Below are 15,932 nucleotides of genomic sequence, written 5' to 3'. Positions count from 1 at the left end.
AAGATAAAGGTTTGTCTTTGATCTCCACGAAACGATCATGGCCAAAACTTAGGAGACTTTCTGCAAAAAATAATAATGAAAAACAACCAGCCTGCTTTTTCAAGCAAACTGATCGAGGTGCTTGGTTTTCTAGCTTTCGGAGCAATATCATGAATATCAGCAGGATTTATTTCATCAAAATTATTCAGCTAATTAAAAAGAGAGAGAGAGAGAGAGATGTGCCTGAATAAGGCTAGATAAGTCCCACTTACATCAGCTTTTAAGGACATGAGAAGAGCCTGCTCTATTAAACCAGTGGCCCCATAAACTAGTCCCATATCTGGTTCTCACAGGGGACAACCAGATGCCTATGGAAACCCTCAAGCAGGATTCGAACACAAGAGCACTCTCCCCTCCTGTAGTTTCCAGCAACTGGTATTCAAAAGCATCACTGCTTCTGACTGTGGAGGCAGAGCAAAACCATCATGGCCAGTAGCCACTGATAGCTTTATATTATTATTATTATTATTATTATTATTATTATTATTATTATTATTATTATTTACCTATACCCCATCCATCTGGCCGGACCTCCCCAGCCACTCTGGGTGGATCCCAACAGAATATTAAAAGCACGATAAAATATCAAACGTTAAAAACTTTCCTAAACAGGGCTGCCTTGAGATGTCTTCTAAAAATCAGATAGTTGTTTATTTCCTTGACATCTGATGGGAGGATGTTCCACAGGGAGGGCGCCACTACCAAGAAGGCCCTCTGCCTGGTTCCCTGTAACCTCACTTCTCGCAGGGAGGGAACCGCCAGAAGGCCCTCGGAGCTGGACCTCAGTGTCCGGGCAGAACGATGGGGAGATGCTCCTTCAGGTATACTGGACCGAGGCTGTTTAGGGCTTTAAAGGTCAGCACCAACACTTTGAATTGTGCTGGGAATCTGTCCAATCCTCTTTTCAAGCCAGCCAAGTTGGTGGTCACCACTGCCTCCTGTGGCACCGAGTTCCGTCTGTGCACTGCATGACGAAGGACTTTTATCGGTCTTGAATCCTTTCAATTTCATTGGCTTTCTTACAAGTTCCAGCAGATGAATAAATTTTTAAAAACCCTCTAGCTACCCACTTTCTCAATGCCATGAACAATTTTGCAAACTTCTACCGTGTCACCGCTGACTAAACTAAAAAGATCTTACTGGCTTCTCGATCTCTGCTGGCCTGGAAGCTGCAGTTCCACTCTGTGGCCATCAGGAACGGCGATTCTTCAGCACAGCCATTAAGGCCAGTGAAGACCCTGGGCCTTGCCCCTGGAGTCGCTGCTTTGACACATGTATGAGTTGATGCATTAAAGGGATGAGGAAGATTATTGCTGGAGTTACAACTCTCCCATCGCAAGCCTGCACCGGTAATTCAGGCAAGCTGAGTCACTTGCAAGGCGGGGGGGGGGGAGGATTCCAGAGGTCAGTGAATGGCCCAGAGGCCCCCTCTGCTGCTTCCAGTCATGCATTTCATTTGGAGGTTGTTGGGCAGACTGGAACACAGTGCAAAGGTCTTTTTCCTTGCAGGGGTTTTTCATCTATCTAGGGTTCCTGTGATCCCAGCTGAATGATTTCAGTAATCAGATCGGTGTGGTATGATATGGCATGCAAGCAATTGCCAAAGGGGCCAAGATGTGATTTCTAATTAAACATGAGCCGCACACTTATGCCTCGTGTAAGCAGTCATGGCTGGAAGGTGCGGGGAGGGTTTTGTCGGAATGGCACCGTCATCAACTGCCAATCAAACCTGGCAGGCGTCACGAGAGGACGCAGGACAAGTCAGTTCAATTTGTTAGAGAGGCAGTGCGGTGTAGTGGTTTGAGTGCTTGACCTTGAATAGGGAGATGTGAGCTCAAATGCCACCTCCTCCAGCAACTTTGACCTCTCTCATACAGCCTATCCTACCTCACAGGGCTGTTGTGGGATAAAGGAGAGTGAACTTTGTATGCCAACTTGAGCTCACAGGAGAAAAGGTGAGATAAAGCTGTATCATCATCATCATCATCATCTCTCTCTCTCTCTCTCTCTCTCTCTCTCTCTCTCTCTCTCTCTCTCTCTCTCTCTCTCTCTCTCTCTCTCTCTCTCTCTCTCTCTCCATCTCTCTCCAGTGATTGCATCACTGGTTTGTTCCACACAACTGTTTTTCAAGTGAAACTACCAGAATTTGCTTGCCTTCCTTTTCCCCTTGATATCTTCTGTGTGAGTCATGTCTATAGCTTTGCAAGCCAGGGGTTGGCAAAATGGGGCCCATGGCTGCCAGTGTGCCCACTAGTATCTCCTCCAGTGCCCCCCCCCCCAATTCAGTAAATATCACCTCAGAAATCCACAATGCATGAGAGGCATTTTCCTGCTCAGTTCCTGTCTATACTCGCTCAACCTCTCCTACAATGAATAGGTAAAGGGACCCCTGACCATTAGGTCCAGTCGTGGACGACTCTGGGGTTGAGGTCTCATCTCGTGTTATTGGCTGAGGGAGCCGGCGTACAGCTTCCAGGTCATGTGGCCAGCATGACAAAGCTGCTTCTGGCGAACCAGAGCAGCACACGGAAATGCCATTTACCTTCCCGCTGGAGCGGTACCTATTTATCTAGTTGCACTTTGACGTGCTTTTGAACTGCTAGGTTGGCAGGAGCTGGGACCGAGCAACGGGAGCTCACCCCGTCGCAGGGATTCGAACCGCTGACCTTCTGATCAGCAAGCCCTAGGCTCTGTGGTTTAACCCACAGCGCCACCTGCGCCCCAAGCACCACCCACGTCACCTACAATGAATATGCCCCCCTCATTGGATGCTGAGACTGGATCCTGTCCTTTCTGACAGACCTACCTTCCTGCTGATCTCCCCTCCCCCCACCCGCAATGTTTGCCCCACAAGAGAGTGCTCTTCTCCTTAGGTCCTCCTTGCAAATTTCCCATTGGCATCAGTCTGGCCCCTATGAGAACAGGACGCTGGACTAGATGGGCCTTTGACCTGATTCAGCCGTCTCTTCTTACTTTCTTAAAGCAAGGGACAAGCTTTGGTACACTTTCAGAAAGTGCTGTACGAATGTGAAAAGCCCCCCCCCCCCCCCGCGCTGTTCTTTTAAATGTTTGCCATCTGTCAACACATCCTTCCCATCATCTAACGCTTGTCTTAAGGCTAAACATACCCTCGTCCTCGTCTCGCCACGAGATCAGCCCCAAAGACACAGCTTGCTGCCTGTTTTGTTTTCCTTTAAAATTAATTAATGTGATCTGCCGAGAATGAGATGAATAATTCATCTTTCGTGTGTGTGTGTGTGTGTGTACACATACATATTTCCTTTTAAATCTTTTAGCAAGGTAGTTAAGATGAACATGTTTTCAAAAACCTAATTCACAGCAGCAAACCATTTCTGGGCTGTATAAAATTAAATGATAGGCTACGGTGTTTTGCTCCACTACCAGTTTTGTTTCGATTTGTTTCATATCTCCATTACATAAGGGAGGGGAGGGTCCCACTGTCAGGGACTGGGCAGAGGAGGAATGGTGGAGACCGCCTCCCCAGCCTGACCCTTTCAGGGAGGGAGACAGTTCAGGATTACAGCAGGGGTTTGAGGGAGGTTACAGCTCAGAGGCAGATGAAGGGGAAAGCTGGGAAATAATGGGAGAGGAGGAGGAGGAGGAGGAGGAGGAAGAAGAAGCACCAGGGGAGTGACAGCTGACAGACTCAGTGTCTTTAGAAAGCATTCCAGACCCACTCCTCTCCCAGAACCCGGTGGGCATTGAAAGTAGGAGAGCAGAGAGCTCAGAGGCAGAAGGCATAGATCAGCCACCATAGGGATGACGTATAATGGGAAAGACGGAGATGGTGGGGTTTCACTCGGAGCAATACCATTACTCCAGGAGGCTGCATTTCTAAGCCTCTCTCTGTGAATATTGAATACAAAGCATTGGTAAGAACTTCCTTGTCTCATCCATTCCTGGCAAACTTTGGTGCGGGGTTGGAGGGTTGGATCTTCTGAAGCCTGACGCCCACCTTTAAAGGTGGTTCATTATGTGAACGTAAGAGGAGCTGGATGGATCCGGCGATCTAGTCCTGCTTTCACAATGGTCAGCCAAATGCCTATGGGAAACCCCCAGGCAGGACTTGAGCACAAGACGGCATTCCCCTCCTCTGGTTTCCAGCAACTGGTATTCAGAAGCACCTTTGAAGGTAACCCAGAAACTACAACTAATCCAGAATGCAGCAGCTAGATTGGTGACTGGGAGCGGCCGCCGAGACTACATAACACCTGCAAGACCTGCATTGGCTCCCAGTACGTTTCCAAGCACAATTCAAAGTGTTGGTTTTGACCTTTAAAGCCCTAAATGGCCTTGGCCCAGTATACCTAAAGGAGCATCTCCACCCCCATCGTTCTGAGGTCCAGCGCCGAGGGCCTTCTGGCAGTTCCCTCGCTGCGAGAAGCCAAGTTACAGGGAATCAGGCAGAGGGCCTTCTCGGTAGTGGCACCCGCCCTATGGAACGCCCTCCCACTAGATGTCAAAGAGAAAAACAACTGCCACACTTTTAGAAGACATCTGAAGGCAGCCCTGTTTAGGGAAGATTTTAATGTTTAACAGACCATTGTATTTTAATATTTTGTTGGAAGCCACCCAGAGTGGCTGGGGAAACCCAGCCAGATGGGTCGGGTATAAATAAATTACTACTACCTCTAAGTGTGAAGGCAGATCACAGACATCATAGCTAGTAGCCATGGATAGTGTTGTCCTCCATGGATTTGGTGGATTTGGTGGCCATCACTGCTTCCATTGGGAGTGGGTCCCATTGTTTAACTATGTGGTGTGTGAAGTACTCTCTTTTTTCTATCCCGTATCTTCCAGTATTCAGCTTCAAGGAATGCCCACAACTTCTAGCATTATGGGAGAGGGGGAAATACTTTTCTTTGCCTACTTTCTTCATGTTAAGTAGAATTGTTTGATTGCACACTGAATTGGAGAATGCCTGTATGTATATTGCTGAAAGGGTCTAACACTGGCAATTTCCATGGAAGTATACTGAAGCTCTGAGCTCTAACCGAGTTGATCATTAACTGCTGATGTTCTCTGCTAGCTCTCACATGAATGTTTAACCTTAGAACATGTGATTGCGGTATTTGATTGCAAATCTCCATCTTGAGGAATTTTTTGAAGCTAGGCCTGTTTGGAGTTATGTTATATAAGAAGAGGAACCTATGCTTGCATGTTCAAATGCTTTATACAACTTTCTGGATGCATCATTGATTGCTTTGTACCTGTATTTGAAGAAGTTCTGGTTAGTAAAGCTTTGAATAATACTTGTGGGTCTGGACAATTTTTAATCCAAAAGGAGTCAGCTTTTACGCATGCTGTTGCTTCATGCTGCGCAACATTAATATCTGCAATATGCCATGCATCGTTTTATAAACATGTCACCTCTTACTCTGGGCAGTTTGTTCTGCAGCCTTCAAGATGTTTCAGACTCTCACTCCCATCAGCCCCAGTGACTGCGGCCAGTGGGATTGGTAGGCCAAAACATCTGGAGGGGATCAGGTTAGGGAAGGCTTGCCTCCTGTTCCCATGTATATAACACGTTGTCCATTTTGTATGGGATACCTTTGACTATCCCCAGCCTTTAGATAGCAGAAATAAACATTTGGTTGCAAACATGGAGTTCTTGGTCCTGTACATGCTGAAAACATGCAACACAAGCCCCTTCTGCACTATATACACAGTGGTACCTTGACTTACGAATGACTCGACAACCGAATTTTTTTACTTACGAATGGGGCAAATAGCCGCACGCTTATGAATTTCTCGACATTCGAACGGAAACTGTGGTGGTTTCAACTTATGAATTTTTAGATGGGGTTGCTTCGACTTACAAATTTTTCCATTTCCAATGCACTCCTATGGGAAATCGTGTTTCCAATGGCACTTTTCGACTTATGAATTTTTTGACCTACGAAGATGCCTTCAGAACGGATTAAATTCGTAAGTCGAGGCATTGCACCACTGTATTTAAAGTAGTATTCAAAGTAGTATTATACCACTTCAAACTGTCATGGTTTTCCCCAAACTGAACAAACTATGGGGGTGGGTGCAGAGAGCTGCTTGCATAGAAACCAACTCCTAGGGGCCAAGGTCCCTTCACCATCCCAACAAAATATTTGAGGGGGCTTCCTCCCTCCCCACAAAAAGTTGATGGGCATTGCCATTCAAATGGTGTGTGAGCACTGTATCTTGAGATTATGTGGGGAGGGATTTACCTGCCCCCCCATACCTGCCAAGTTGCTGTCAGAGAAATAAGGGACCGGGCGGAAATAGCAGACCGGAAGTAGCGCTGCCGCCATTTTGGAACTGGGCGGAGCATGCTCAGAAGTGACTTTTGATGCTGCTTTGCCCAGTTCCAAAATGGCCACCGTGCCAGAAGTCGCACTGCAGCCATTTTGGAACTGGGCAGAGCAGCATCAAGTCACTTCTGAGCATGCTCCGCCCAGTTCCAAAATGGCCGCCGCGCCAGAATAAACCGGGGGGAAACAAAAAAAACCTGTTTTTTCAGCTAGGAACAACTGGAAAAACGTGGATTTCCCAGGGAAAATGGGCAACTTGGCAGCTATGCCCCCCCCCAATGTATTTTATTGACTACTGGACCCAGACCAAACCAGCACATGATGTACATGTGCACTGCAGGAAGGGCAGGGGGGAAGAGAGAGTTGGGGGAAGGGAGATGCAAAACCAGTTCTTGATCCTTTGGAAACCAGTATGTGACCATGCCCGAAATGCTGTTAATATAACTCCACTGGAAGAGGCAGTTATGCCAAAAACCCTCCTGGAAGCAATTGATTTGTTGCAGTGGGGAGGGGGCCTGCCTATCAGCTCTCAAAACAGCAAGCGAGGGCAAATCTTTGAGGAGCAGCAGTTGAGGCAGGGAGCTGTTTGAGGATCACAGGAAACATTTGCAGCAAAGTATCTGCAGCCCAGAACGGTACCAAACCTTGTCCTTTGTGTGGGTTTGTACTGGCTGACTATATATATATATATATATATATATATATATATATATATATGTGTGTGTGTGTGTGTGTGTGTGTGTGTGTGTGTGTGTGTGTGTACTCCTTTTCGCATTTTTAGAAATGTGATATGTATATTGTGTTCGGTGTGGGTGGGACCACATAAAGTATTCGAGATCTAACAATTTTGCTGGTTACTTCTTTGTGCTTCTTTCCTGTGGGTAGCTTTCGCTGTTGTTGGTTCTTTTTTCAGTAACAAAGGAATCTGCTGTTATATTTATAGTCCTGGCCCCCTTTTTTAATTTTAATTTTATTATTTTTTTGGAAGCAGGAGTCAAAGCCTTGTTCCCATGGTAACGTCTCTGTGCCACTGATGTAATTCTCTTCAGCTGAGGGATGGGAGAGAAGAAGAGAAGAACAGTTTGGATTTCAAGTCGTATCGTGCCTCTTTAAACAGTTGTGACTTGCCCCAAAGAACCCTGGGAGCTGTGGTTTGTTAAGAGTGCTGAGAGCTGTAGGACAATCCTCACAGAGCTACACTCCTCAGAGTTCCCTGGGAAGAGAAGAAGCAGCGTTTGGACTTGATATCCCACATTTCACTCCCCTTTAGGAGTCTCAAAGCGGCTCACAATCACCTTTTCCCTTCTTCCCCCACAACAAACACTCTGTGAGGTGAGTGAGGCTGAGAGACTTCAGAGCTGCATGTGGAGGAGCGGGACGCAAACCCGGTTCACCAGATTACAAGTCCACCGCTCTTAACCACTACACCACACTGGCTTTTGCCGGGCTCATCGAGCGCTTCTGCAAACTCCCCTCAAGCCCCCTGGATGGGACGGAGCTGATGCTTGCTGCAAGGTGGGCACGTAGCTTTCAGCTTTTGTTGTGAACTACAAAGGAGAATCTCTTACTTGTCAAGAACCTTATTTGAAGCCCTGTCTCAGAAGGGTTTGAGATTGGCTTCCATAAAGACATGGGCATCCTCTTTTGTTTGGCTGAGCAGAGTCCTGGGGACTAGGACAAGTCACTTTGCAAGCAAAAAAACAGTGGGGCCATTCTGTAGGGTCTCCTTTTTACTTGGTTGCAAATAGCTTTGGGGCTTTAAAAAGGGGGGGAGTGGTGTGCATGCTTAATAAAGTTACAGCAATGGCTTGAAGGCTTTTAAGTGAAAATTGATAGAGGAATAAAAGGGAAAGCAAAAGTTGGGTTTCCACCAGGGCCAGCGTGGATGTTGGCATTGCCAGTGAGTAGATTAATTATGTTTGCAATGATTCTTGGACACTCTGAGAGTTTCCGGGGCTCCAAATAAATAATCAAACAGAGAATACTTTTAATTTAAAAAAATAAAAGTGGAGTGATTTCCCCCAAGGCCGAGTCCAGTGTCAAAATCAAGCAAGCGAATGAGCGTGAGATTAAATAATTTATTACCGTTGCTAAGATGGAACACATAATGCCTGGCACCCCCATTATATGGTGAATTGTAAAAAAATAGCTTTAATACAGTATCAAAATTTACATACGCATCGTGGCAAAAGACCAGCATCGCTCAAATTAGTGGCTGCAGGGCATGGCTGGGATCCAAAGAACCACAAAACTGGATCCAAACTCTCATGGGATTGTGGGGGGTTTGAGGTTTTGGGCTTTTCTTCCTCGAACAGCACCTCCATCTGCCCCCGCAGCAAGCTACTTCTACAGCCTTTTCCAAAGCAGTTTGCAATACGGGATTGGGAAGGTCTGCTCTTCAACGAAAAATAGTCAGACAACCTCCCTGGAAAAACTCGAGAATAGCTCTTTGGACCCAGCCCTTGACTGCAAGCACAATTTCTTTTGAGGGTTTCTTTTCTTTTCACCATTTGTTCCTCGCACGATTATAGGAATACAACAATTTAAAGAGAAATAGCCGAAGTGGTGGTTTTCATTAGCATGACGTCGTTAAAACGGGGGGGGGGGGAGAGAGAGAGAAAAGGAAAAATTAGCAAAGCGACCGATCCACTGAAGCAAATCAATCCCTTTGTGATTTTTTTCCCTTCTTCTCCTCTTCTTCCTTCTGGAAAACGGGTAACCAATTTACGCTTGCGCTACCATGTATAGGGCGAAAGGGTTGTACCGACACAGCGCCGCCACATTCCACAACCCACAGATCAATAACACAACATGTAACAAAGCCCATCTGGCGGGGGGGAGGGGAGGGAAAGATATAAGCCTGGGGAACCCAATCTCATTAATCAAGGGGGGGGGGACCCAAAAACTTGGGAATTGTTGCATTCCTATGTTTGCCTTGGTTTTGTTTTGTTTTGTTTGTTTTTGCTTTAAATGCTCAGCCATGGTTAAAAAGTCGAAGCAACAGCATCTATTCACAAGCCTGTTGCACATTCATACGAGAAACTGTTGCTGCATTTTGAGATATACACAAAATAGCTATCAGAGCTGAATACACACAATCTAATGGCATATGGGGGGAATGGGGGGGAAGAGAAATATCAATGTAGGCCCACCCAGGTCCAAAAACTCAGGCACAATGGACAAGAGTTTAAAAACTTGGATGAAGGAAGGACATGCTTTTGAGAATATTCAACATTTCCTTCAAAAGGATGCGACCGTCAGCAACAAAAGCTTCTTCTTCTTCTTCCTCCTCCTCCTCCTCCTCTTCTCATAAATACAGCGCTACCTTGATAAGCTCTTATAGACTCCTGTGAAGCAAAATCTGTGTGTGGTCAAGGAAATGGAAGAAGGAAGTCACCCAGTACTTAGAAAGGACACTCGGCAAGATTTGGCAGAGTGGAGGCTTCAAATATTTAATACCTCCGAACAGCCTGACTCTAAAGCCCACGGCACCAGTAAAGAAGCATTTGGGAAGGAGTGTGTTTTTCAACAGGTTTGAGGCTTGCTTCGTTGTGCTCTCTGACATCACAACTCAACTCAGGACTCTGCAATAGCGCAGCAGAAGACAGCACCAGGAAACCAGGAACATCCAGCACGGACAATTGTTATTTAGGTGTTGTAGACAGCTTCTATGTGGCACAGAAAAATGGGTTCATATATGGGAGTCAAGGTGGCTGGGGAAACCCAGGCAGCATTCTAAAGGCCAGGTAACAGCTGTGATGTCATCTACATGGGAGCATACTTACTATGTCATAATAAGGAGTCAGGAGTAGGGGAGGGGGAGGAATTTGTTCACTCCGCATCCGGGAGCCAACTAACCTGTCCCACGCCTCCTAGAGCATTGTGTGGGCTGGAACATAGTCATGCGGTTCAGCTCGCACGTTCTGTATTCGGTTGTCCGCACTGTGTGGGTCCAAACTACCTAGGATGTAGCCTCAAGTTAATCTGGATCAGGCCTTTTAGAGGGTTCCAGGCCTGAAAGCCCCAAACCTGCTGGAACTGATGGGCTGTAAATCACGTGCACGCTCACGCGCACATATCCAGCTAAGTTGCCAGAGGGTCGACCCAGGATCTTGGACCTCAGGTGCTTCCATGCACACCTGGCGCATTCAGAACAGCTGGCCACCGTGGAAGCTGAACTTCCCAGGATGCATTCTTCCATGGGGTCGGACTTCCCAGGATGCACCACATATCTGCTGAAATAGCCAGAGCTCTGATGAAGCTGATGCCCCGGAGACCTCTCCACTGCCTTTGGCCACCCACATTACTCATCAAAAGCAGCAAGAGCAACACGTGATTTCCCAGAAGTCCCGGCTGCTTTCCCTACATCCTGAGTAGCTGGCCACTTCAGCCCCATTAATGTCTACTTGCCCTACAGATGCCAAGCATTCGAAAGAGCATTCAGTGCCTTAAAACACTTTATAAGATCTTCAGACCACAAATTTAGTCCTCCCTTCTTTCCTCCCCCGGTAATACAAGCAGAGAGGCAGCAAGGAGGACCCCATTGGGGGCTGGACTGGATGGCCCTTGTGGTCTCTTCCAACTCTATGATTCTATGAGTCCCAGACACCCGGTTCTGGTGCAGAATCATCAATATGTGCAAGGGTCTTAAGGGCCAGATCCAACTAAGAAGTCCCACTAGCAGACTTCCACAAGTGCAATGGGGCTTTCCCCCCCTCCCTGTGCAGCCCTCAAGTTGGCTCTGGGGGGGGGGTGTCAGGAGAACCCCTCAAACAGTGCACTGGAGGAGGGAAAGGGGAACATTCTGCCTCCCAAACTGAAATGCTTGCCCTGATGGAATGATTGTCATAGTGCTACAATGACTTCCACCCCAAGTTGCAATCTAGATCAGGATTTCCCAAACTTGGGTCTCCAGCTGTTTTTGGACTACAATTCCCATCTCCCCTATCTAGCAGGACCAGTGATCAGGGATGATGGGAACTGTAGTCCAAAAACAGCTGGAGACCCAGGTTTGGGAAAGCCTGATCTAGAATCAAGGTTAATTTTCTGGACATCTAAACAGCATCCATGAAACTAACTTGGATGCGCTGTATCATGTATGAGCAGGTATGTGCAACCCTCATGAGGACCTGGAAACTGGGGCTCTTTGGGTCTGGAAAAAAGCCTTTAGCATCTGGCCAGCGTGAAAAGCCTAGCAAGTGAATCCAGCAGAATGCCCCACCCCCTTGCCAACTTCTGTTCTACCCTGGCGAACTTCTGGAAGCCAAAACTCTAAAAGTCCTCCATTGCCTTTGCTTCATCTATCTTCCTCCAACGGGCCTCCCTCGCACAACCCTCTCCTTTTTTGGACTGCCTCTTTGGCTTGTGCTTGGTAAAACACAGACCATACCTGATCCCAAATCAGACTCCGTGATGGATCGCACTACTGCCATCTAGCAACTAGACTCCTGATCTTTGCTGGGGGACTGCCCTTCCATCAACACAGCTCCTTGATCTATCTGGTCCCTCAGAGAGGGAAACTCCTGCTCTTTACAAGACAGGCTCATTCCTGCTCCATTGCTGGGGTTGCCTCAGGACTGGCCTTGAGGTGTTGCTGGAGAGAGAGGATTGCCTTCTCTTAAGAGGAGAAATGCCACCTTTTCGGAAGACATTTGCCAAAACGAGTGAAAATAAATGAATTCTTTTTGTTTCAGGCGGGGGTGGGGCTCAGTTTTAGTGCTGTTGTTTTCTTTGCTACACTACTGGCTGGTTAGGAGACTTGAAGGTCTTATATTTAGCACCTCAGAATGCAATTACTCTACAAAGGAAAGTGTTTCAGCTGCAATCTGCCTAAGCACCATATTAACTATTTTTTTTTTTTACACACCCTGGTGTAGGAGAACCTAACTGTCCAAACTGTGATGGCCAAAAGGCACAGTTTGTAGGTATCTTTCCAATCTGGTGAAAAGCTCCTGGGGAAACATCATGGGAATTCCAACACGTCAAGCACTTCCTCCGTGTGGGTTCTCCTGCGGCAGATTTTAAACAGCCTTCGGAAATATCAGCCGGTACCTCCTGGGCGTATACACTGTAAGTGCTCATGGCAGAAGCAGAGTTAGATTAGTCAGAATATATATTGAGTGCAATGAGATCTGGATACTTTTCACCAAAGTCCTTGAGGCAGGAACGGAGGGAGTGGGGAGAGCAATCCAATTTCCAGAGTTGAGCATAGAGCATGAATGGACTTGTCTCATTGTTAGGAAAGAGGTTGCTTTGACAAGATTAAATCCAACAGTAGCTGAAAATGTTCCTTTGTTCCTTAAAAAAAAATGTCCATTCACATAGGCCCTTTGTACTGGTTTCCAGACAAGTGTTGCCTAATTCCAGGACACGAGCCTACAGCATCTCCAAGTTTCCTCCACACAACCTGAAAACGGAAAGAGAAAAGTATGTCAGTAGATTTCGCCAGAAACCAGCAATTAGGCACACAACCCAACATATTCTAAACAGATGCTTACTAGCCTTCTTCACACATCCACGTAAACAAAACCATAGCTTACTGGATCAGCACAGCACAGACATGATGGTTCCTGAAGAGAAGCACACATCCCTCTCTGGTCTTTTTACCAAAATGCAGCATCAACATTTGACTTAGTGTGTTGTCCAAACCGGAAATCATGGTCAAGGGCTCTCTTCCTTAACCAACCATGGTTGTTAACGATAGGACAAAGCTTGGCTACATTAACCATGGCCCTGGTTGGCTACACTAACCATGACATGCTAAGCCAAACCTTGGTTTAGTTGCCACACCACACTGTGCTAAAAAAGGACTGGGGTGATAGAAACAGGCATGAGCATCCCTCTGGGAGCCAGCACATTCCTCTGGGCCCAGTAAAACATGGTTTGGCTTACTTTGACATGTGAACCACGCCATTGTGTAAAGTCATCATACATTATTATTATTTTAATAGAGAAAGAGTTGATTAACTCAATTAACTAAGAGCTAGATCATATGTTTTGGCTGCCATCAGGAGGTCACCAAAAGTTACCAAAAAATCTGCACAGCCACAACAGCTGTAACTATGTGACACAAGAATGGCATGTTAGGAGTAGCTTTGCCCCCATCAACTGGCATATGATATTTTAGGAATATCTATACCACACTGATGCCTTGTCACCTGATGAGTCCTTTGAAGGACATTAGAACTAGGAGGGCAGAAAGAACAGGCCAGAGGGATGCCATTACTGTATTCCCTTCCAACCCTACAATTCTCCGATTCTATTATCCCGCTTAATCAAACAATCCCCTCCAAGCGGTTTTACGTAAGTGCCATAAGAAAATACAAAGAGATAAGATTTTGAAAACCAGCAGACCGAATGAAATTATCAAAACACGGATAAAATGCGTAATAAAATTACATGTCTGGTTAAAGGTAAAGGGTAAAGGGGCCCCTGACCATCAGGTCCAGTCGTGTCCGACTCTGGGGTTGCGGCGCTCATCTCGCTCTATAGGCCAAGGGAGCCGGCGTTTGTCCGCAGACAGCTTCCGGGTCATGTGGCCAGCATGACAAAGCTGCTTCTGGCGAACCAGAGCAGCACACAGAAACGCCGTTTACCTTCCCGCCGGAGCGGTCCCTATTTATCTACTTGCACTTTGGTGTGCTTTCGAACAGCTAGGTGGGCAGGAGCTGGGACCGAGCAACGGGAGCTCACCCCGTTGCAGGGATTTGAACCGCCGACCTTCTGATCAGCAAGCCCTAGACTCTGTGGTTTAACCCACAGCACCACCTGGGTCCACATGTCTGGTTGTTGTTGTTGTTTAGTCGTTTAGTCGTGTCCGACTCTTCGTGACCCCATGGACCATAGCACGCCAGGCACTCCTGTCTTGCACTGCCTCCCGCAGTTTGGTCAAACTCATGTTCTGGTTAGGCTTAGCTAAATGAAATGTGCTTGGAAAATGTTTAGCGAGCTTTCAAGTTTTGCTTTCTTTTTCGCCATAGCGGCATAAACATTCATTAAATAATTATTTGAATAACAATACCAAGAAAGAAGAAGCCACCACAGATTATTATTTTAGCATGAAGGCTATTTTTTTTCAGGTGACTTCTGCACCAGCCTGGCTGCGGACAAGTGGTCCTTAGATTCAGTGACCATTCTTCCCATATAACCTGCATTTACCAGAATTAGCCTGCTCCCCGTCCCCATCCTTTCTCTTGTATTGTGTCTAATAGGCAGAGACCCGTCTGTATTATCATGTCGACATTAGTGTTCTGACATGTAAACAGAACCAATATAAGCTTTCTAGCAACTCATTTTTGATGTTCACCAGGCGCAGAAAGTCTGTTTGCCACATGGCCTGCGAGGTGTCAGGACATCCAAATAACCAGCTAGCACAAGGAAGGAAACCCAACCTGTGAATGCCTATCCTTCTCAGTCACACCTACAATTTAAAAAATAATGGGGAGGAATGCAGATAATAATAATAATTTATTATTTATACCCCGCCCATCTGGCTGGGTTTCCCCAGCCACTCTGGGCGGCTTCCAACCGAATATTAAAAACAGTACAGCATCAAACATTAAAAACTTCCCTAAACAGGGCCGCCTTCAGTTGTCTTCTAAAAGTAAAATAATTGCTTATTGCCTTGACATCTGCTGGGAGGGCATTCCACAGGGCAGGTGCCACTACCGAGAAGACCCTCTGTCTGGTTCCCTGCAACCTGACTTCTCTCAATGAGGGAACCGCCAGAAGGCCATCGGTGCTGGATCTCAGTGTACGGGCTGAGTGATGGGGGTGGAGACGCTCCTTCAGGTATACAGGACCGAGGCCGTTTAGGGCTTTAAAGGTCAGTACCAACACTTTGAACTGTGCTTGGAAACGTACTGGGAGCCAGTGTAGATCTCTCAGGACCGGTGTTATGTGGTCCCGGCAGCCACTCCCAGTCACTAGTCTAGCTGCCGCATTCTGGATTAATTGCAGTTTCCGAGTCACCTTCAAAGGTAGCCCCACGTAGAGCGCATTGCAGTAGTCCAAGCGGGAGATAACCAGAGCATGCACCATTCTGCCGAGACAGTCTGTGCAGATCTGCCCGCAGGCTACCTGCAAAACATCTTACCCAGACCTATCACTAAATGTACCATATTCATGCGAATCTAACGAGCACCTCAATTTTCAAAACCTTGAAACCAAAACAATACTTGCTGGCGAATGTAAATGTGCCATCAAATCTAATGAGCGCCCTAATTTTCGCAATGTGATTTGGCCAAAAGAGGTGCACATTGCTTTCAAGTAAATGCGGCACAACAGCAGCTCTGGAAAATGATGTGATCCATGTTCTCCACTGGTGACCGCCCATGTTTGTGTGGGTGGTGGTAGAGTGGAGGAGACAGACATTGCTATCTGTATTTGTACATTGTTCTTGGAATGTGGTAATGCGGACATTAAAGGCAGAGTCACATTTACTGCCACTAGTAATACCATCCATGGGGTTTTGCCCTTATTGACAGAACATTGAAGAGCAAGGTTTCCAAACATCCTCCTTTTCTGTGCAACAGGTATATTTGCTGAGATTCTGTGCTATTTCATGTTCCTCTTCCCCATTTTTTG

General features: G+C 46.7%; 1 protein-coding gene across 3 annotated transcripts in view; it reads right to left on the bottom strand.

Annotated features, from left to right (window-relative positions):
- Nucleotides 1-8,411: 8,411 nt before the first annotated feature.
- Nucleotides 8,412-15,932, bottom strand: part of CCDC85A (coiled-coil domain containing 85A) — a 126,645-nt gene continuing 119,124 nt past the window's right edge. For 2 of the 3 annotated variants that reach the window (XM_035110930.2, XM_035110932.2), the window contains one exon: nucleotides 8,412-12,753. In XM_035110930.2, coding sequence (XP_034966821.2) covers nucleotides 12,664-12,753 — 90 coding nt within the window. In that variant the 3' untranslated portion in view covers nucleotides 8,412-12,663. The remainder of the gene's footprint in view (nucleotides 12,754-15,932) is intronic. The other variant, XM_060273141.1, reaches the window with a different exon arrangement.

Source organism: Zootoca vivipara, chromosome 3 (assembly GCF_963506605.1).
Source record: "Zootoca vivipara chromosome 3, rZooViv1.1, whole genome shotgun sequence".
Lineage (NCBI taxonomy): Eukaryota > Metazoa > Chordata > Lepidosauria > Squamata > Lacertidae > Zootoca > Zootoca vivipara.
Note: the sequence above shows the minus strand (reverse complement) of the source record. Positions and strands in the feature narration are given on the sequence as shown.